At 36.7% G+C, this 24,611-nt stretch overlaps 1 protein-coding gene across 3 annotated transcripts in view; it reads right to left on the minus strand.

The window, feature by feature from the left end:
- The window catches only part of LOC107580185 (transcription factor EC-like), a 48,367-nt gene that overhangs the window by 13,149 nt on the left and 10,607 nt on the right, over window positions 1-24,611 (minus strand). The window contains exon 3 of one of the 3 annotated variants that reach the window (XM_016265923.1): window positions 18,633-18,818. In XM_016265923.1, coding sequence (XP_016121409.1) covers window positions 18,633-18,803 — 171 coding nt within the window. In that variant the 5' untranslated portion in view covers window positions 18,804-18,818. Of the gene's footprint in view, window positions 1-431; window positions 579-11,037; window positions 11,084-18,632; window positions 18,819-24,611 lie in introns of those variants that run through there. The other 2 variants (XM_016265941.1, XM_016265935.1) reach the window with 2 other exon arrangements.

Genomic DNA, 24,611 nt, shown 5'->3' on the forward strand with positions numbered 1-24,611 from the left:
AAAAACAGCACATATATATATATATATATATATATATATATATATATATATATATATATATATATATATACTGTGTATGTATATAGTAAATAACTATATTTATGCATTAAACAAAAAAAAAGTTACTTGGGGTATGTGTGTATTCACTGGGAATCAAGTCCATGGCCTTGATTGCCATACTGTACTCTACAAGTTGAACAACAGGAAGTAATCTCTCCAAAAAAAACAAATTCACAGATTCAGAGTAACTAAAGTTCAACATAAACTCACAAAAATTCTCATTAAACCACAATAAGCAGGTTTCAAAACCATTTCCAAACTTGTTTTTTTTTCCCATTAACATTACACTCAAAGACACACACACAGTATTTGAACTTAAACTCTCATGCAGCTCTCGTCCCAGTTTCTCTCTCTCTTTTGCAGCTACATACCGGCAGCAGTTGCATCTCAGTGAAAGAGATGACTTTAACCACACAGCAACGGCTCATGGTCCACAAGAAGGCCTTCAGGTATCACGTAAGCAACATGCACAAACGGCCAGCAGTCTTGCCCTTAAACCGCAACCCAAGAAGAGCTGGAATCACTCAGTCCACTGTGAATGCAACCCAGCTGGAAAAGCAGAAGGATAACTAAGCGTGTGTGTGGCTTTCCTGAGCTGTGTGTGCAGAAACACTGGCCTGGAGAGGAAGGCATGACACATCAGCTTTCTCAGCTCTCCAGCTTCCTCTGTAAGGGATCGTTCCTGCTCTAGTGGTCAGCCAAAGGCCTGACGGAGGCACAATTTCAGGTGCTAGAGACTCTGAGTGTTTTGTTCTTGGTGCTTCCTGTCTGACCATCGTTACAGCCTTACTCAGCACATTCCCCTGAGAGGTTATCTCTTTAGCACACACACAATGTGCATACAAATTTATCAAACGAAACACAAGTGTGGACACACTTGCTTGCATGTTCACTCGTAAGTAGTGTAGTGCACACACGTTCACTACAACATTAAGTACACTCAAGGCCAAAGAAGTGCATAGTGCTGCTTACAGAAGCCTCTTGGGTTAAAATTACTGAGCAAAGCTTTGGTAAAGCACTGTTTTTCATTCAATTTCGTCTTCCAGGGCAATTTTTTTTTAAATTGCACCATGGATTTTTTCCCACAATCTGCAGTAATGTTTATGTTTGTCTGTACATACACTACAAATCTGCCTTACTGCTGGTTTAAACCACAAAGTCAAACGAATTTTTTGCAGTGTGAGTGTTTTTTAGGCAAGGCAGATGAGGAATTTTTGGAAGCCTGTTTCCGCCTCAAAATAAAAAATAAAAAAAGTCACATTTATGAGATATAAAGTGACATTGTGAGATTTAAATTTGTCATTGGAGGATATACAGTTGCCGTTTTGGAGAAATTAGCAATTAGAAACAGTCATATTGTGAGATTTAAAGGTGCAATTATGAGAAATTAAGCCACAGTTGTGAGATATAAATATGTAGTTGTGAGATATGGAGTCATATTATGAGATTGAAGGGTGCAGTTGGAAGATATAACGCTACAATTTTGAGAAATTGATTAGCAGTTGTGAGATATAAATTTGCAATAGTGAAAAATGGAATCGTATTATGAGATTTGAAGTCAGGTTTAAGCGATATAAAGTCATAATTACAAGAAATACATTTGTGATTTGTGAGATATGGAGTCATATTGTGAGATTTAAAGTTGCAATTTTAAGAAACTGATTAGCAACTGAGATATGGAGAAACAAGATTTAAAGTCGCAATGGGAGAAAAAAGGTTGATATTTTGAGAAATGATGTCGCAATTGGGAGAAATCTGGAGTCATATTGTGAGAATTAAAATCACAATTGGAAAATATAAAGTTGCAATTGGGAGAAATTAAGTAGCAACTGGGAGATATCAAGTAACATTGCGAAATATAAAGCCACAACAGCAATTTTTTACTCATGCTTTTTGTGCTTCAAAAATATAAACTAATCAGAAAAATCAAGTGTTATATAAAACTATATCTCAAATGCTGTAGATGGTTTGTGGCATCTGAACTCTTCTTGAAAGCAAGAAGAAGATGCTTTGGAAGGTGTTGAAATCATTGCAGAGATCTAAAGTAGACAGGACGTGTGTATCAGCATCCTTCTGTTGCCTTGTTTCCTGTGTTAAAGGAAATGCTGAGGAACGTTTCTAGTAATTTCAGTGCCTTTGAACCTGTGTGTGTGTGTGTGTGTGTGTGTGCGTGAGTTAGTGTTTCTGTATATGTTTGTATATTTACTCTTTACCGAAAGTCCTGGTTGGCCATTTTTCCATGTTTTTCTCTGGGCCCAGTTTGAAATCTCACCTTTGTTAGTCCCACATACAATATGTATAAAACATGAGCTACTTCCTGTAAGAGTTGGGTCGCTTCTGAGACAAGACTTCAAAGTCCAGCTCACACATCTGAGAGCTGTTTTATCCAAGTAGAAAAGGAATGCATAATAACCTGAAGACTTTAATGATTCATATATAAATTAAATATTACACTCATTTTAACTGTATGATAGGAGTGCCAAACTGTCCTCCCTGAGCTCAGTGCTGCAATCCAGTTTATCAACAAAAATAAATATAGTATGTGAAAAATTAAATTTACCTGTATTCTCTTTCCTTGAGGATACAGTCACCTCAAAATGTAAGCACTAAAGCTGCTCTTAAAATTAGGATTTTATTATTATTATTTCTTTTTTATTATTTTATTTGGTTCTTTATTTTGTTAAATAATCCAAGAAAGTATTGTGGTTTTCACAAAAATATCAAGCAGACTGTTTTTAATAATAATACCAAGAAATGTTTCTTGAGCATTAAATCAGCATATTAGAATGATTTCTGAAGGATCATGTGACACTGAAGACTGGAGGAATGATGCTGAAAATTCAGCTTTGATCACAGGAATAAATTTCACTTTTAAAAAATATTAAAATAGAAAACACTTACTTAAAATTGCAATGTTTTTTATGGTAATAGAAATGTTATTTTACAGTATTTGTTTTATTTGATTATTTTATGTATTTTCTTTTATTTTAAGATATGCTTGTGCTAGTATTCTTTATTATTCCTTAAAATAAATTATTAATTAATTTAATTAATAATTGATTAATTAATTAAAATTGTTATTTTGTTAATGCAATGATATTCATACATTTTTAATCAAGACTTGCATGTCCAAATATTCATTATATGGTCTACAGGCACACTTTTGAATATAATACTCTGTTATAAGCATCTTTATAAGACCCTACATACTTGGTAGGGTAACGTTTGGCAGAAAAAGATTAAAATATTACTTGTTGACAATGTTATACAAACAGCTTCATAGGCTGCTAATAGGTTTGTGCATTTAAAAGAGGGATGAATAGAAATTGTGTTCCCCCAGAACAGATGTGATTACGTCTAATGTGATTTTCGATCTAAATCAATTACTCCTTCAGGGACGAGAAGGCAAACAGTTCACAGGCACACCTGAGAGGAATTCACTCTACCCCATCCCACTCAGACCCACCCCCCTGTGCACGGGCAGATTTAATTGAAGACCCAGTACAAATAGGGACTCTAAAACGCAATCCCTGCTACTCGAATACAAGCTATCCGCTTCAAATAATGCTCTGAAAAGTAGCTGTAGTGAATCCGAGCAATAAATTGCTTTCATTAGGAAATTCATCCTCAGTATTTGGGGGTCGAACCACTTTTCGGACACGTCTAACCATAACCCATGATTTTCTAACTCGGCCCCCCGCTTTGCAGTGATCCCCTTAAAAACTCAAAATGACCAAACCGCATCACATGACTTCCCTCCACACGCCAGACTCACAAAAAGGACCCAGCGCTCTCAGGGCAAGGGCTTATGGGTAAGCTGTGGTTTTGAAAGGCCGAGGAATGATGCTGAAAATTCAGCTTTGATCACAGGAATAAATTTCACTTTTAAAAAATATTAAAATAGAAAACACTTAAAATTGCAATGTTTTTTATGGTAATAGAAATGTTATTTTACAGTATTTGTTTTATTTGATTATTTTATGTATTTTCTTTTATTTTAAGATGTGCTTGTGCTAGTATTCTTTATTATTCCTTAAAATAAATTATTAATTAATTTAATTAATAATTGATTAATTAATTAAAATTGTTATTTTGTTAATGCAATGATATTCATACATTTTGAATCAAGACTTGCATGTCCAAATATTCATTATATGGTCTACAGGCACACTTTTGAATATAATACTCTGTTATAAGCATCTTTATAAGACCCTACATACTTGGTAGGGTAACGTTTGGCAGAAAAAGATTAAAATATTACTCGTTGACAATGTTATACAAACAGCTTCATAGGCTGCTAATAGGTTTGTGCATTTAAAAGAGGGATGAATAGAAATTGTGTTCCCCCAGAACAGATGTGATTACGTCTAATGTGATTTTCGATCTAAATCAATTACTCCATCAGGGACGAGAAGGCAAACAGTTCACAGGCACACCTGAGAGGAATTCACTCTACCCCATCCCACTCAGACCCACCCCCCTGTGCACGGGCAGATTTAATTGAAGACCCAGTACAAACAGGGACTCTAAAACGCAATCCCTGCTACTCGAATACAAGCTATCCGCTTCAAATAATGCTCTGAAAAGTAGCTGTAGTGAATCCGAGCAATAAATTGCTTTCATTAGGAAATTCATCCTCAGTATTTGGGGGTCGAACCACTTTTCGGACACGTCTAACCGTAACCCATGATTTTCTAACTCGGCCCCCCGCTTTGCAGTGATCCCCTTAAAAACTCAAAATGACCAAACCGCATCACATGACTTCCCTCCACACGCCAGACTCGCAAAAAGGACCCAGCGCTCTCAGGGCAAGGGCTTATGGGTAAGCTGTGGTTTTGAAAGGCTGTCTTTATCTGGGTTTGGGCTAATCACTGGGTTGAATCACCTAAATGGATTTGCCTGCACTGTTACTTTTTGGCTGTGGACAGTAGTGTTAGACAGATCGTAAGTTAATTTCAGGATTTATCACAGTGAGAGAAGCTGGGGGTAAGGAATGCTTGAGGACATTTCTGATGTACACAAACATAGCAAACAGACAGAAAGCAATATAAGCATTAATGAACATACACTATATAAATGTACACTACTGTTCAAAAGTTTGGGGTCAGTAAGTAAATAAAGTAATACGTTTATTCATCAAGGATGCATTAAATTGAGCAAAAGTGACAGGAAATGCTGTTCTTCTGAACTTTATATTAATCAAAGAATCCTGAAATTTTTTTAGTTTGTTACTCAGACGCAGGCAGTGCGCTGCGTGAGACAAAAAAGTAATCTAGCCAAAACTACCACATAGCCGCTCTTTAGTGTAGATGCATGTTGATTTTATCAGACGATGCCGCGATTATAAATGAGAGTGACTCCTGGTTAACATGTATTAAAAGGAGTCGTGTTTAGTCACTATTTAGCGTGGTATTTTTTGACAATATTCACTCGTCATGACAGTAAAATAGGGCATTCTAAGTCAATATACTGCAGTATTTCCTCTCTCAATCAGTAGAAAATATGGTTAACACCCGGTCATGCATGAAAAAAAAATACCGTCATGTACCGTGAAACCGGTATCATTTTGAAAAATACCGTGATATAAATTTTTGGTCATACCGCCCAGCACTATGAAGCAGCACAACTGTTTTCAACATTGGTAATAATAATATTTCTTGAGCAGCAAATCAGCATATTTGAATGATTTCTGAAGGATCATGTGACACTGAAGACTGGAGTAATGATGCTGAAAATTCAGCTTTTCTATCACAGGAATAAATTACATTTTACAGCATATTAAAATAGAAAACACTTATTTTTAAATTGTATTCATTTTTCACAATATTACTGTTTTTACTGTATATTAATCAAATAAAATGCAGCCTTGGTGAGCATAAGAAACTTCAAAATTGACCAATCTCAAATCTTTGAACATTTGTGTATTTTTCAGTTCAAGTCTATGAGATTTTTTTCACCTGTTTTCTTATCCGCCACTGTAGACCAGACACTGAGGGATGTGTTACAAGCCAAAGTTTAATACTTAGGCTTAGGGTTTTGTTCAGATCACTAACATTAAATATGAGGAATAGTAAACATAAGCACCTCTATCTATATTAATATATACTGATTTACTATGGCTGAAAACTATTATCACAGACTACTTAATATTAGACCAGACTGTTTTATTTTGAGCACTCAAGCTCTCATGTCATTGTCTGGTCTGTCTGTTGTAAAATAACTGAACAAAATCAATCCATTATACTTCAAATGTCATCAAAGATTGAAACGGGGGATTAAATCTGGCCTTTAAACACTGACTCTTGTCTTATCTGATTGGAAGAATATACATAAAGTGTCTAGACTCTTATTTATGAGTGTAAGATGAAAGCCGTATCAAAAGTTTAACAGGTTGTCACTCCACATATCCGCATAATTGCTGGCATTATCCTGAAATTTGAGTTTATAATGTGAGTGATCATATGGCTTGTGGTCCAGAGTAAAATATATTTAACTTTACAACCTTTTTTTTTTCCAAGTGCACATAAAGTGCATTTGTGGGCTAAATTTGCAAAGCCCTGTTCAAAAGCTTTAGCTTGAGATATAGTCATTACGGCTGAAATCTAATTGTGTAAAATGAAATAATGCAATAGCTGTTTAATGAAGACTAAGCAGAAAATTAGATCAACTTTGACCTTACCCGAACTAATAATACGCGGTTTGAAGGATGACAAAGAAACGTTTGTATCCATGTTCTCTTCAAGTCAGTGTCATTTATGTGTGTGTGTGTGTGTGTGTGTGTGTGTTGTGACTTTGGAGAATCTACACCGCATCCATGGCACAAGTGTGTGTCTGTGCTGTCATGTGCATGACACGTTAAAGCAGCCATTGCTGTCTCGAATAGTGTAAAAGCCTTCAGTCATCACAATGAGGCGCAGAAATCTATTGATAATACAGACACACAGTAAGTTTGTTTATATACAGTTCTGTTCATACTACGCCTAACATTTTAGCTCCTACTCTACTCAGACGTCACTGAATTGTCCTCAAATTCTGTTATATTAAATGAAATGCACATTAAAACATCGCATAGCTACTCGAAAAAAAGGTTTATTCACAAAACCTATAAATATCAGCTCACTGACAGTGTCATCAAAGAGAGGGTGAACTTTTCATATTTCAGACCTCTTTTCTGTTACGACTTAATCAAATGAATTGCAATATCCAGACATTTCTTTAAAAATTTATATACTGATTTTGCGATTTAAATGGGATCATTGTAATTTCCTTCCACAGACCGAACTCTCCACACTCTCTCCCGGCCCAAATTGATTAATCAGCACAGCCTGAGTTGAATTTGATGGTGGAGTAGAAGAACAGACGTTAGTACAAAGTGACCAGTGTGACGCCTCTCATGTTCAGGATTGAATGAAAGGCCTTGTCCGTCTGGCTGGAACAGAGGCTGATCTTCTGGACTGTCATGGAAGAAATCACCTCTGATTTGTGGCATATCAGACAAGGTATTTTTGGGGTATGTTGGGAAATTGGTCATGTACCACACGACTGAGACCGCAAGAGAGAGGTTTATTACACAACAGGTGCTTCATCTACAGCTGGCCCGAAAAGTATTTTAAACCACATATCTAAATGTCATTAGATTAGGTAACAAAACATTAAACAAATGCTACAAGAGCTTTTCTCAGAATTAACTTCAATTTTCAGAGCCAATTTTTGCAACAATTTTGATTTTGAACTTTTCATTTATCAAACTATCAATCAAAAATACTTGTTTTGATATTTTGTTTTCTAATGCAGTGAAGTTGCATGCACATTTATACAGAAGCCAATTTTTGCTTTAACAGTGAAAAAAAATCATACTTGACTTTTCACAATTATTTCACAGTATGATTAATATTTCACAATATGACTATAACTTTATATGCCACAAGTGCGACTTAATTTTTGTAACTGTTACTAAAACTATGCAAACTCAATTACATGTGAATTCAAATGTGAATTTATTTCTCATAATACTGACTTTTTCTCCTTATTGCAATTTCATATCTCACGATATGGCTTAGTGCCTTACAATGTGACTTCATAGCTCTCAATTTTAACTCTTTCTTATTATTATGACTTTATATCTTACAATTGCGACTTTATTTCCTATAATTGTAGTTTTACTGTGTATCTCACAGTTGTGACTTACAATGACTATTTCTCGTAATTGTAACTTGATTGCAATTTCATATTTCACAGTTATGAGTTTCATATAAATATTTCATATTAATTTACTAGTCTATTATATCCACAATATTATATTAAATGTTCAAGACGGGACACTGACATCATACTCTGCTCTGAAATTTCACTGAAATTCTTAAGATGTTTAACCCTTAAAGACCTAGAACATTTTTGGGGCACCTGACACGTCTGTACTTTTCTTTGTTTTTTCAGACCTATTGTAGCAGTGAGCATCAAGTGCCTTAAATCATTATAAACAGGAGCACTTGAAGTTTCAGTCTAGCTCATTTAAAGTCGCAATTTTCCCTTTGGATTCTCTAAGAATTAATGAATTTCCAGAATTTTAAGAAAAACGCAAGCAATAATTGGGTGTTTTTTTTACTGTGTACTCAAACAAAAACACCTGAAGTTTGGATTTTCTTTCTTTAGAAAGTTGTATCTGGGTGTTTTACACTTCCAAATAAAAAAATTTCTACAAATAACATTCCCCAAGCAAGTTATAGCCATTTATTACAATATTGTTATAGGCGCTTTTCAGTGAAAAACAGGTCTATTTAATTTACTAACAATATACATTTAGGGAGTAAAGAAAATGGAAACCGTGTTATATAATAACAAAATATACAGAGTGCAACAGAAAAAAAAACAGTGCAAATTATCTTTATGAACTATTATTTACATAATATAACAGCCAAATGATTCGATCCGCTGGCTGCACTCTGCGTCAGAATTAATTTTACCGGTACATCGCCTAGCGACGCGAGTAGCTAAATTCCAGTGCTTTATCCGATATGTACCGCTTTTTCATCCTTGTTTTTGGTTTGTTTTATGTCAAAGTGCTCTGTCCTGTGTTTTTCTGGGCTTTTTCAGAGAGTGCTCTCATGCAAATGTGTTATTGTGTGTTTGTTTTCGTGCACGCGTGACACACTTTACTTTCATTTTGCGTTTTCTCAGATTTCCAAAGAAACTTGCTACAAGTAACAATGGTTCAAAAGACCAAAACCTATGTTTATTGGTTGAATATGTGACAGTTTGAACCAATCTGGTCACGGGGGTGGGGACTAAGCGTCAACAATCGTTCCTGTTTGGCTCAGAGGACGAAATGCATTGGTTTCTTCTGACGAATCAATGTTGTCAAAATGTGATGACGTAATCACGTACGCTACGGAGCCTCTGAATATCCAAATGAGACAAATTACAAGTCTCGAAAAGCGGAGAATCTCTGCTTTACGACACTTTTTATAGCATTCAGATAGGATTAGCGGTTCAAAAGTTATTATACAATAGTTATTTTTAGCCTATTTTTAACTATTTTTAAATAGTTTTGAACCAGTGAGATTGGTATATGTTAAGTGGATTGATATCAATTATGATTTATGAATGCTGAGTCATTTGTGCTGAATAACAAATCCTTTTCTAATTTCTTTCCTTTTTGAAGTTCTCAACTGGCATTTTCACATCCCCAAAAGACTTTTGAATTCCTATAAACCAGCATAATGGCATTAATGGCTGTCAAATGATGAAAATGTATCTTTCAAACCACGTCACCGCAATGACGAACAATAGCACTCTCCATTGGAGGGAATCCCACATTACTTGAGGGGCTTTCGCTTTTTGTTTCTCGTCTCGTTTTTCTCTCAGCTGAGTACTCGGGTGACGTTAATATGAGACGATGCTTCTCTTTTCATCACTGCAGGGTGCTCCTCAAACCAAAAGCCTGACTTTAAGACCTATTAGGTTATTAAGTGGCTGATATGGCACACTCAGGTATGGGAAAACCACCAAAGTCAATCCTGTACCGCGCTGGAGGTTCGAGCAGCTGCTCAGGACATGGGAGTGAGGTGGAGGGTGTCCGTCTGAGTATGTTAGGTTTGTAATGAACCGTTATGAGGTATTTTACCTTATCACGTGCTGGCAACTTGAACATTTGGACTCCTGCAATTGAGTTAAGCCTGCATGTGCGTGAGCAGAGCTAACTGCACGTGATACGCAAGAACAACACAAGTCAGGACTTTCTGTGCCACTACAAAGACGATGAAAGCAGCACTGTGTAAACGCACATGCTCTTATTTACACACAAACACACACTTTGACAAGCGATGCATAACATCAAGACTAAAAATATGTAATATCTTTCTCAGCTCAAAAACGTTCCCATCTGTAGATATTAACGGAACCCTTTCATTAATTTAAGATTAAGTAAATGACAGAGATTTTTATTTTTTGACATTTATGAAATTTATAGAAGTTTGGATGTGTTACTTGTCATAGTAGTATTTGTTTAATAGTTTTTTTATATGTCCAATATATAAAATCCAATTACCTAAGTAGCAATTTTTTTTCCCCAAAATGTTACATAAAATGCACATGCTGTTGTGACATTAGTCGAGGCTTTAGAAACTGAAAATATGAAGCGTAAAATGGCCCGACCACACGCAACACCAATGATACAATTTTGTGAATTAAATTATCTAGATTGAATTTACTTTGTCAAATGTAGCATAACACTGATACATTATATATGTTTTTCACTATACAGCTAGTTTGTAATGCGATATTCCATTACAGTTTAATTTTATGCAACATAGGAAAGATTTGACGGATAAAAAACTTTCCGTGTTCCCTGAAGTTTGCACATATTGGCACTTTATCTAAAATAATAAACTTTATATGGCCAGATAAACCAGCATATAAACAATAGCTCAATCTACTATGATTCTAGTATAGAAAACAGGAAATGCTCTGTTGACTTACCGGACCGTACCAGTTATATTCCAGCATTTTGATTTTATGGACGAGTATCGCTCTCAAAAGCCAATCTGTCGCTCTCTATGGCACAACAATATCATGCATTACTTGTGTAGACTCATCTGCGGGTACCTCTAAGCCATCGACGCACACCCCGAGCTCGTTTAGCACTCCTAAGCTTACGACCTGTTGATAATGAACCTGAACCCATTATTTTGAGTCAATGAATTGAAAGAAATGGGGCAAGGAATGAAAGCCACAGGGCCAATTACTGACACTCTTTGATGTATTATTCTCCCTCACTCACTCAAATGGCTCTGCACATTTTGTCTTCATCCTCTGTTTTTCATTAATTATTCTGTTGGGGTCAGAGTTCGGCCGGCTAATTGTGCAGACGGTCCAGCTTTGAGAATGGCAGCGATTCTCCAAAAGCTGACACCCTCTCTGGCTGTGCTCAGCCATCTTGCGTTATGCCAATTAATCCAATTCTTTGATATTTTTTCCCCTTTCTCTCTTTCTTGTTCAAACTCACTTTCTATCTCTTCTTTTGTAATTTATAATCTCTGAGAGTTATTGGGGGTCTTGGACTGATTGGGAGTTTAAGTCAACTAGAATAACTAAAAGTTTAGTGTTGGTGACGCATGGAGAGCTTTATTTTACATACTGTACACCAACTCGTAACTTACTTGGGAATGTTTAGGGAATTTCACAACAATTTCAGGCCTGGAAATTTGGATTTTAAATATCCCTGATATTTCTAGATTAGCAAAAAACAAGAAACACAAAAATTTTTGGAGTGATCTCCATTAATTTGTTGTGATTATTTTGGGGAAAAAACGACACATTTAAATTATTAATGCATTTAACACACCTGACCTGTACGTCATCGTATATTACATGCAATTGCTGATGAACATGATGCAGTTATATGCACCTAAAAAAATCAAGATATGAGGGCAAAAATTGCCCTGTATGGGTTTTTGTCTTACATATCTTTACTTAAGCAATGTTGAATCAAAATATTTCTCTCTAAAGCTGCTTTTTTGTAATGTCTATTCAATGCTTTTATCATCTAACGCAATAACTTTAAATGACGTTTTGGGGGAAATTTCTCAAAGTTAATTTGAGAAATTGGCAAAATTGATGTATGATTAATTTGTGAGTAATTGCCACATCATGTAACACCTGGGTCATGAAGGACAACAGAATAATTTGATCATAAATTTCCAGGCATGTGCAATTCGATTTGATGAGTCAGTAAAAGTGTTCTTTGTGTGCAGTTGTTGTATTTTTTTAAATCAGATTTGTGGTCTAAACATGCAAATCACTGGCAAATAACACCAAATGGCTTTTCACACTGTACTTGACCCTTTCTTAACTCTGGGCTACGGTCACTTTTAATCAGGGTCCAAGCCATGTTTCACAATTGTAATTTTGAAAGGTGCTTATCAGTGGGAGTAAATAGCAGAGTTGACCCAAAAATGCAGTGCAACATGGAACAAGATATGGACATTCATTCAAGGCTGCCTCTATATTCCAATTCTCACTGTCTTTTAGTGTAGCTGTGCAACTGCATGGCTTTTCCACAGTGTGAGCCAATGGATCACATATATTAGAATGCTTTCACTCCTGTTATAGCTATAAAAGTGGCTTTTCTTCATAGGATAGTTCACGCTAAATAATTAGTATGGCATCTTCCATGTAAGTCCAGATGCCAGTTTCTCTCATCTTCAGTATGACCTTTTTAAGTTAGATGTAAGCAAATGGATTTATTTACTGCAATAAAAAGCCCGTGGAGAAATCCACTCATTGACAACACAGAGGATTCCACAGGGATTTAGAAAACAAAAGAAATATTATTCTAGAGATTAACTTTCCTCAATGGGACAAACAGAGTAATCTGAATGAGATTAGAAAATGCTAATGACGTTCTCCTCTGATCTTGATTGGCATTTATCTGACTTCCTATAGGAAGCATTGGCTGTCTTCTGGCTAATACTAGCCACTTTCCTGCATTTGATGGACGGGGCTGAAATTAGAAGATTTATCACCACTTTATAGTTTTATTTAACTGACCCCACAGAATAGTTTTAATAGTTTCATATTTGATTTGATTTTGTATTTTCTTTTCTTTTATTATCTTCATGGTCTATCATCCTCGCAAAGAACTTGTACACCCTAACTGGAGACGAACCCCTGTGTCTCTTTCAGTCATTTTGTCCAAAAGATGCCAGCAACTAATCAGTGTGGCCGAGCCGTGATTCTGAGATGTCGGCCTGGAGGTTTTGCGAGGGCCCCTGGTGATACACCATATTAAGGGCCAGAGTGGCCCTGTTTGATACATGTCTCCCCATCAAACGCAGACATGAACTCACTCTGATCAGAAGCCAAAGGTCAGTCAGGACAGACAGATAGTATCTTTGAAGAGTCTAGTTGTCTTGCTTATTACCGTTTAATCAATACGATCAAAGCAATTCTATGTAGTGGAAAATCACGTGCAAGATCCGTCTCATAACAACCGACAAATATGGCACCTTCCATAAATTAATCATGAGGTTAATGTTTGTACTTTTGTGATAATGTTGTGATAGTTAATAATTATTATCACTAATTAACTATCATTGTTAGTTATTGAAACAATAATTTAAATTATTATTGCTACAAGAATTATATTGATAACTATTATTATTACTATTATTATTATTATAGCAATAATAATATTTATTATTATTATTATATACCTTTTCATGCACTCAAGGTAAAGCTTTTATTAAAATGTTTAAATGCTGTGTTTTAAACAGTCCTGCATGTGTGAGATTAAGGGGGGAATAAAACACAAATTGCTCTACCAATCTGTTTTAAAAATCATTGTGATTTTTTTTTTGCACTTTGGAAACATTTTCATAAAAAAATTAAAAATGTCCTCCCATGCTGTCATTACCATAATGCCAGAAATCAGTACTGTAATGTGAACCAAAATCATACAATTCAAATAATCAAAATGTAAATTATTAAAGCTATTTATACATCATGTCTGTCTGATTTAAATACGTTTTTTTTTTCTTCTTTTTTTCTGTAGCACAGTACAGTAGAGTTTGAAATGTGATTCAGATTCCCCCATTAAGAAATGATCTCCTGCTCACATTTGTGCTCAAGCACAAACAGCAATGTGGAAATACACATTCTGAAGTTTTATTCTATTGCTGGGATTTTATTAAAAATTTAAATGTAAAAAGTAAAACCTTTACCGATTATAATAATCCCTGCACACCTAAACACAGCCCCGCACCCCTCTTTAACAGGACATCTAGCCCTCTAGCCAGATCAGGCCCTCAAGTGCCCCGGGGCACAACGCTCTGCCCCACTCAAGGCTAAAAGCCCACACTAGCATATATTCCATGCACTGAACCTTTTTCCTTTGAATACTATTAGTGGCTGAACTTGGTTTAACTGAAAAAGACTGCCGACTTCACTTAATTAGGCCTAAAAGGATTACAGGGCTGGTATGGGCCGGGCGGTTTAAATAAGACAGGAATTTTGGCAGACACCTGCTACATGTACTGCATTAATCTTATAAAGAAGAGAACGCTTGCTTGTTAATGTGGCTTGCACATGCCAGGACTTCAGTTGCCATCTTTGTTAAGGCAAGAATTGAGGCAATCTTGTGATAAAAATGACCGATCACTTCTTTCATTTAATGCCAGTATATCTGGTATTCGGGCATTTTATGGGTGTCTGAGCATGTGTATAACATGTAACTAATACTATCTTTATTATGATTAAAATGTATAGTCATTATATATTTAATAATATGTATTCTATTGTTTTATAATTTTCTAATACAATATAATATATAATTAGGGCTGTCGAAATAAATACAATTTGTTGTGATTATTTTGGGGGAAAAAATGGCACATTTAAATTATTAATGCATTTAACACACTCGCCTAGACCTGTACGTCATCTTATATTACATGCAGTTGCTGACGAACATGATGCAGGATGACTGTGTTATGCAGTTATATGCCAAAATTTATGTATCATTATATATAACATGCGAGTAATTGACACATCATTAGATTAATCATTAATTAAAATGTTTTTATCACTTCACAGCCTTAAATAATATAATATAATGTAATATAATATAATATAATAACTAATGCTACAAATTCTTTTGACCTTTTGAATTCCTCCTTTTTCTTGAAAAAGATGAAGGGATGTCTGGAGCATCTGGACAAAGAGGGTAATTCAGGGAGGTCAAACAGATAAACAGATTTCTGTTTTTTACACACAATATATAGAATTTAAAAGACCGCTGATTCAATCAGGAAACGACCCTGACGGATCAAAGAGACATGGAAAGAACGCGCAACATCACCAAACCGCAGAAGTCAGTCCTTGTCCATTTACAAATGTTGTAGTTGATCAAGAGTACTTCTGATCAGAGTCAGTCATTTCTAGAAAGGGAGAACAGTTACGACACAGGACTGAGTCACTCGGCTGTCCTGGAAAAACCCCATCTCATGTTGCAATGGATGACAGGCTGCTTGTCATAATCAATGCTGCTAATTTGGTTTCCTCTCACTGCTGATTCACAATGATTGGGTGGAAATGGATGTGTTCATCTTCCCCTGCTTTTATTTCCATCTTTCCTTCCATCTGTCGTTCTTTCTTTCTTTTCAGCCATTTCTTCTTGTCCTGGACAACTGAGTTCATCAGAGGTCATTTTTGTGATGTGATAAACGCCACCATGTTTCTCTAAACCTGTGCTTCACCCACCCTGCTTCAGCAATGCCTGTTCATTGCAAAATAGATTTCATACTGTGAGTGCATAAATATCAGATTTATTTGCATACCATGCAAATATGCAATTCTACAAATACATAATGCCAAGTTGAATGCCAAAAAGAATAAAATGTATTTTGGCATATGGTTCTATTGATCACAATGACTGGGGTTTAAAAATTAAAAAAGAAAAAGAAACATGCGCTGATAAATCGTTCACAATAACATGCATTTAGAAAATAGGGTGAATTAAAAATTTTCTGCCAACTTTAAACCATTTATGATATTTCAGGATAGTTTTTGACAGCCATTTACAGGGCCATACATGTTGATGGCTGACACTTGACTGTATTTAGCACAGAGCACTATGTTTCCAGTCAATCCGCTGTGTCGAGCATTTTAATTGTGCCTTTCACAGATATGATCGGTTACTGCCAGTCCAGTGGGTCGCAAGGATGTCAGACAGAGTTTGGATCTGAGCCAGACGGGGTGGGTGGTCTCTATCTGCTTTGGTCCTATTAGTCAGTCAGGATCCAAACAGCACCCCCCACAGCTCCGTCTTCCCATAACCTCTCGGCTCCACGACCTGCCTCTGACACACTCAGGATAAACTTCATAGGTGGGGGGCGTGTAGATACACAGTAATAGATAGTCTTTTCTTGAGTGAAAGTGTGTGTGTATGTCTGCCGTAGCCTCAAGGGACAGCGCGCTTCAGAGAGACGAGCCTCTTTCCTCCAAACACAGGTAGTGCTACAGTGTTTGAAATACACAGCCCCACACCAAAACACAGACACATACACAGACTTTAACACATGAAAGACCTCTTGTGGACCAGAGCAAACACAAGGCAGCTTTGATGTGCTCCAGCCTCTTCTATTCCCTTTCCACCCCCTAAAACTGACTGTTGCTTTGCTTTTCCATCTGAAAACCTGATTTCTAGCTTTCTCCTTCTGACAGTTTTTAAAAGTGCAGCTGAAGTGTGTTTTTCTTCTGACTGATCAATTTAAGCAGATCATAACTCATTGACAAATGATCACAAATCACGAATGAGATTCACATTTTTTTTATTTTATTAGATTTTTTGTAAAAAATGTCTATATATACAGTATAAGTAATATATAACTATATAGTTAGCTATGTAAATAGTTATCTGTAATAAATCTGGGTAAATGTTATAATAAAAATGTATTATATGTGACCCTGGAGCACAAAACCAGTCTTAAGTCGCTGGGGTATATTAGTAGCAATAGCCAAAAATACATTGTATGGGTCAAAATTATAGATTTTTCTTTTATGCCAAAAATCATTAGGATATTAAGTAAAGATCATGTTCCGTGAAGATATTTTGTAAATTTCCTACCATGAATATATTAAAACTTAATTTTTGATTAGTAATATGCATTGCTAAGAACTTCATTTGGACAACTTTAAAGGCGATTTTCTCAATATTTAGATTTTTTTGCACCCTCAGATTCTAGATTTTCAAATAGTTGTATCTCGGCCAAATATTGTCCTATCCTAACAAACCATACATCAATGGAAAGCTTATTATATTATAGCTCTATTACTGTATATCAATATGTCAACTTTTAGTGACAGTGCATTTCTCCAAAGAAAAGAGAGAGATGTTTGAAACAAAGTTGATACTTTTATAAAACATAACTGAAAACTCAGTTAATCTCCTGAGCTATTCAAAAGCAAGCAACTTTGCCAAAAAAATAATAATAATAATAATAAACATAAAGAATGAAAAGAGAAGGACTGGTCATATATAGAAACAAACTCACAGCCCAGTTCAGGACCTTTTGCTTTTTACAGGCAAAATAAACACTTGTCAAATGTGACTAGTGTGATTACAGTAACAGAGGTCTTCTGTTCTGTCAGCACATAGTGTGGAATTATGCTCTGAAACAAAACCACCAGAAAATCCACAGCATCAGAATTCCAGACAAATGAGTCCTGGGACACAAAGGGCTGTTTGGGTGGTTTCTGGCTCAAATGTGCAGACATAGGCATGCGTCTATAATCACATTATAGGGTTAAGTATCAATGCGGCAGAAGGGAAAAAAAGACTGATTTTGCACAATGCATTTCACACGTTAATTATATATTTACATGCACATATAGCAAGTGCTGCTAATGAAATTTATTCCTGGTATCTAAGAATTGTTTATATAGATTTGACTGGAAATGAAATTGTTTTATTTCATTTCATGCTTTATATGGCACTTTATATGGCGCTTTATATGCCAACTGATTAACACATCAACATAATGTTCTGTTTTTCACTATTTCAAGGAATAGTTGACCAAAAAATTTTATTTTGCTGAAAATGTACTCACCCTCAGGCCATCCAAGATGTAGATGAGTTTAATTCAATGGAACAGATTAGGAGAAATTTAGCATTGCACTTGCTCAGCAATAGATCCTTTGCAGTGAATGGGTGCCGTCAGAATGAGAGTCCAAACAGCTGATAAAAACATCACAATAATCCACAGGTATTCCACACAACTGTGGAAAGAGTCTGACCGTTAATGTTTTGTGACGTAAAAAGCTGCATGTTTGTATGAAAAAAAATCCATCAAGGCGTTTTAAATTTAAACCATCGCTTCTGCCCAAAATACGAGTCTGTAATGACACTTCCTACAGACCCTTTATCAGCAGTTTGATGGCACCCATTCACTGCAGAGAATCCACTGGTGAGCAAGTGATTGAATGCTAAATTTCTCCAAATCTGTTCCGAAGAAGAAACAAACTATTCCTTTAAATGCCATCAAGCAAAAACAAAATGATGTGTCAGAGATTTCGCATACCTCCCATCGAGTCCAAGGCCAGGTGGAGGGCTGACTGCTGTGGTAGGGGCCCGGGTTCAAATTGGTGTTGTAGGAGCAGGAGGAGAACGAGGGCCCCGGGACCCATTGGTTTTGCTGGTTTGCTACATTAGTCGCCGGTTCTGATTGAACACCGGAGAATGACTGGAACATTGCGGATTCCTAAGGCTGCACAGTGAAAACACAACATGAGTTAAGCAAGCTGTGAAATGTGATGTCACCGTAGCTACACTTATTTATTGACTTTTATTTAGTATATCATTCAATGCATGTTTCATTCAAATTTAGCCACTTTCAAAACTTTTGCTTAGATTTGCATCTTGAATAAATCATTCTGTCGTGTAAGTCAGAATCCATTGAACACCGGAGAATGACTGGAACATTGCGGATTCCTAAGGCTGCACAGTGAAAACACAACATGAGTTAAGCAAGCTGTGAAATGTGATATGTCACCGTAGCTACACTTATTTATTGACTTTTATTTAGTATATCATTCAATGCATGTTTCATTCAAATTTAGCCACTTTCAAAACTTTTGCTTAGATTTGCATCTTGAATAAATCATTCTGTCGTGTAAGTCAGAATCCGTTAAGACGTTCAAAATGAATTTAAATAAGCCAGTTGACCCTGTCCCTGTAGGGTTCATTTGAATTCACATTTGAGGGATGTTTTCTTTCAGCCTGTGATCGTATTTTGCAATACATTTTTGTTTAGACTCATGTCAACTCTGCATGAGATGATTGAAACAGAGCTGAAGTAATGAGAGCCAGCATGCTGCATATATAGTCTCTCAGTTCAACTGTCACATTCAATCAGTGATTTTAGTGTAAAAAAAATCTTTTGAGCTAATTGGCCATTTCAGTGTTATCTACTTTAACAGCAGTAGTTTCTCAGCTGAAATTGACAGACGGTATGAAAATGTTTGAATCATGTTGCACTGTCATTTTCACATTATTGTGATATATTATTGAAGGAAATTTTCTTATATTATGTAACTGAGTAATTAGCATTATATCATACTGTAAGTGTTATTTAGAGAATAACATCAATACCAGGTCTAAATGATTGGCTTGGAAAACATGTTGACATTGTACTGCGTGATGCATAATTTTTTTATCAATTTATTTACATTTTTAATCTTTATTATTAGTTGTTTTGATTGTTTCAGTCTCTGTGTGAATATTTTTGGTCTGTGATGATGTAAAGAGGCTTTGCACAGTGCTGGAAAATGGCAGCAAATGGCCTGTTGTTCTTCAGCGCTGATCCCACGCTGGTCTTGAGGAGAGGACATTGTTCCTGAGACCGTGGCATGACCAGCTCTGATGGACGCAGATGCCACTCGGAGATCTCAGACGTAATGGGCTTATGAGAACATGTCTTTTCTGCAGGACAATGTGTGATTTGGGCCGTTTCTCCTGAATGATGAGGGACTAATGAACTTGATGGACACAGGGATGACTGGAGGGAGAATCACAGAGAGCTGGAAGTCTGGGAAAACTAGGTCGCCAACATTTATCAGTCTGTCTAACTATCTACCCATCTTACTATGTGTAAATTGACGTGTCTGTCTCATATCTATCTTTCTGTATTTCTGTCTATCTATCTGTCTGTCTGTAGTCTGTCTGACTATCTTTGTCTCTCTATTTATATGACTATCTGTCTCTCTCATCCTGATGTAGCTACACTTCAAATTATAAATTTTAACAGCTGTTCGCTATCCATGTTTGACCACAGTGCTTATGCAAGGAATGATTCTTCCTTACTGTTTGACACTTCTGCATTTTTTAATTTCAGATATTCGATATTTTACAATATGTAGGTATGATGTAGAGTTATGCAGCTTGAGGATCTCATTCTATCAGTGAGACAGTGACGCCTCACACAATCAGAGAGACCACGCTGAGAGCCAGACAGCACTGTGAAAGGAAAGAGCTCCATAATGGAGGAGCAGGAGGTTGAGCACAACGTAATTGGCAAGCCTTCCTCCGTTTTTGCCCACACCTCTCTACTTCCATGCATGGTGCAAGTGATGTTAAATTGCCTTCTCTCTCTCTGTATTTCCTCATTATTTCTCGCTTCCTGTCAGCGTTGCCGAACAGTAGAATATGCGATCCTAGACACCAATCAGATTCGGAGATGGACCGAAAGGCTGCTAAAGAATGTTCCTGTCCATCTGTCAGCATTCCAGGGACAGAGCAGCTTTTAGCTTCCTATAGTTGAGACAATTGTCCTTATCTATGCTTCACTTGGGTTTGTGTCCACATTGGGTCACTATTTGTGTGTATGAGCCGAGTAAGTATTCCTCCCAAACAACAAGGGCATTTTATAGAGCTAATACTATAATGAGGGAAGGTAATGACACTAAACCAGGGCTTTTGCCACAGGCCTCTATGTCTGCAGGCAATGTTTGACATATTCAGAGGTTAGAAATCCAAGTCATTTTCCATTTTCTACAATTTACTTAATTTAACTGTAAAACCCTATATTTGACATTCATCGGGATGCAAGGGGTATGCTGGCAAACGGATTGTCGTGCTAAATGGCAACCAGTTGCATTTGGCATTCTTATTCTATCTTTTATGTTGATTCATATTTTTTGTTTTCTGGTGTTTTGCTAAAGCAAATTATTTTTGTGCATTTTGCTTGTACAAATCATACAAGTGATCAGGTGTTTTGCACTTAATATTTAGGTCTTTTGGATGATAAATCAAAGCAAAATAAGATGCATTAAAGAAAGTACTCAAGCCGTATCTAGGGAACAGAATATCATGGATGTAACTTGAGCCAGTAAGCAACATGGTGACAAGTTTTGCATGGGTTAACGCCACTAAATATTGACTTTTAGATGATAAACGTGGCATTTCCCCTGTTAGTTTTGTTGATTTGAAGAGGGGTCATTTTTGGTTGCCACTAGGGTCAAGATGAGGTCAACGAGACACTGGTGAGCTTTAACTAGTGATTTACAGTGTATAGTAAAACCCTTCAGGCTTATGGGTCATTGGTTAGCTGGTTGCGTAGGTGGAGACAAGGAAGTATAGGATATACTTAGGAATTGTAGCCTCAGGTGAAATGCATATCAGTGCAAAAACCCTCACAGGAGCATAAATCCTGCACTGCTCTTGTTAAAAGTCTAGAGGAAGAGCTTTAGAGTACGTATATATGTGAATGTATGTGATATAAAATCTGTGTGTGAGGAAAAGAGAGATCTTAGAGGATGTGTCTCAGTCTGATGAGCTCTCCTTTCCCCCTGGGCTTCATTAAAAGCTTTCCCTCAGAAATGGCCCTGTGTGGTGCTTTGCCCCTCCACCAGCTCCTGGCTGAGTGACAAAACACTTGTTTCCTCTCTCTCCCTCTTTCTTTCTCATGTTGTCTCTCAGGTCCTCAAAAGGCTTTGTTACAGGCTTTTCAAGTAGAAGCACCTATTTATTTGCTCTTTTCACTGCTAATTCTTAGTTTTTTTATGCTCACTGGCTCTCCTCGGATGTCGAGCGGGGCTGTGGTGCTTCTGCCTGTGCTCAGGCCCTGAGTCACTGGGTCTGGATAATGGACAGACTTAGAGATGGAGCAATGCATCTAAAACACACTCTCAAACGAAGGCAGTTGCAGCTAGGTTAGTGCTAAAATGCAGTACATTTTCAAGGTTTTCCTGGTTAGCATGGTCCAGTAGTTCCTGCTGGTAGATACTTTAGCTAGTTTAGCCATGTCTTCTGATAACTACTTTTTTTGTAGGCCAGTATTATTACAATACATATATTGTTGCATATATTGTATTGCATTAGCATGCATTTAAACTTGACTGCAAATGACTGAATAGTTCATACAGTGCTCCCTCTGGTTTTCGTTCCTACATCTGTCAGTAGTTTTTCTTAAGGAGTTCATTTGTTGGAGTGCTAAAATGCAGTACATTTTCAAGGTTTTCCTGGTTAGCATGGTCCAGTAGTTCCTGCTGGTAGATACTTTAGCTAGTTTAGCCATCTCTTCTGATAACTACTTTTTTTGTAGGCAAGTATTATTACAATACATATATTGTTGCATATATTGTATTGCATTAGCATGCATTTAAACTTGACTGCAAATGACTGAATAGTTCATACAGTGCTCCCTCTGGTTTTCGTTCCTACATCTGTCAGTAGTTTTTCTTAAGGAGTTAATTTGTTGATTTGTCATGTTTAGTGTAATCTGGCAGCTGTAATAGAGCCTGTCTAGACAGTTAGACTGTTCAGACTCAATCTCAGTCATCTATCTCTGTTGTAATCCTGTTAGGAATACCCACTGAGCTGGCATGTGAAGTCACTGTTTGCATTCCCCACACCTGATGAACCCAGAGAAGGTTTTGCATTTTTTACTCACACTCGGGTTCACTACATTAGTGAGGACATCTCATAAAGGCAATGGGTTTTTGTATGTGATGTCACTTTTTGTTGGTGGGGCCCTAAGATTTATGTTTAAACAGTGTACAATACTTGCCATTAAAGGAATAGTTCACCCAAAAATGCTGAAAATGTACTTTTGATGTTTTTATCAGCTGTTTGGACTCTCATTCTGACGACACCCATTCACAGTAGAGGATCCATTGGTGAGCAAGTAATTTAATGCTAAATTTATCCAAATCTGTTTTGATGAAGACACAAACTCATCTACATTTTGGATGGCCTGAGGGTGAGTACATTTTCATCAAATTTTCATTTTTGGGTGAACTATTCCTTTAAGTACATTTTTTAATGCGATATGTTTTCTTGTGCACCCCATTTGGGGAAGTTATTCTTATTATGAACGTTGTCACATATCGTTCAGATACAGAAGAAACAATATTAGCAGCTTTTCCCAAAAGCACCAGACAGGGAAGTAGAGGCTTGTGTTTGTGTCTGTCTAGCCAGCGCTCCTCTTGAGTCGGTCTCATCTCAGACATAGAGTCTCGGTCAAACCCAAGTGCCACAGGCCGGGGAGAGAGCAAACATTCAATGTCATCTCTGATTGGACAAGGTTGAGCAGCGCCTCACCTTCCTATGAACCCCTCCGCTTTCACTGATTGGACGAGGTGAGCCGAGCCTCACTTGTGTCTGAACCCTGCCTCGTGCGAGACGCTAGTCGTATGATACGAGAGCTGCTTTGTGGGCCTCAGAGATGCTGTAGGGAGACGGACTCAGGGTGGGTGGACTTGTTCTTGAGGGCTCTCCAACCATGGCTCGCCGTGGAGAGCTCCTTCATCACCACGCTGTCATGATAGCACTACTCATAAGAGCACCAAAACCGCCTCTCCTCGACAAGGCAGTTCAGACTCCCTCCCTGTCATTAAGCAATATGAAGTCTGGAATGTGAATGCCGAGATGTTTGATTCCTGCCCTTTATGAACTTATCTGGGCTGGATGTCGGAGAGGAACCCAGTGTATTACAGCTTTAACTGCAGTTCCCCTGATTCCCACATGAGGTCACTGTGTAGACAGCATGAAACTCTGCCTTGACGGCTGACAACTTGAGAAGTCTGATAGTTTGCATAACTTTCAGTTTTTCTTTTGATTGCACAATAAAACCCAATCTATTAGGCAAACATCTTCAACCATTACACAATTTCTTAAAATGACTCATTTCTTTAACAGATTTTTTTTAACTATTTCTTAAACATCACAGTAGTATGTCAAGACCATATCATTTTGAATTAATCCTTAATTTATATTAAATATATAAAAAAACTGTGAAGATGATTATGATAATAAGAGTGTATATATATATATATATATATATATATATAACAACCTACTTTTTCTTTCTAACCACCACTAAAGGGGTCATAGGATGCCCATTTTCCACAAGTTGATATGATTCTTTAGGGTCTTAATGAAAAGTCTGTAACATAGTTTGGTTAAAATCTCTCAATGGTAGTGTAAAAAACACCTTTTCTACCCTGTCAAAAACAGCATGCAGATTTGTAGCATTTTCCTTTAAATGTTAATGAGCTCTGCT

The sequence above is a fragment of the Sinocyclocheilus grahami genome, unplaced genomic scaffold (genome assembly GCF_001515645.1).
Source record: "Sinocyclocheilus grahami isolate Dianchi unplaced genomic scaffold, SAMN03320097.WGS_v1.1 scaffold33.1, whole genome shotgun sequence".
NCBI lineage: Eukaryota > Metazoa > Chordata > Actinopteri > Cypriniformes > Cyprinidae > Sinocyclocheilus > Sinocyclocheilus grahami.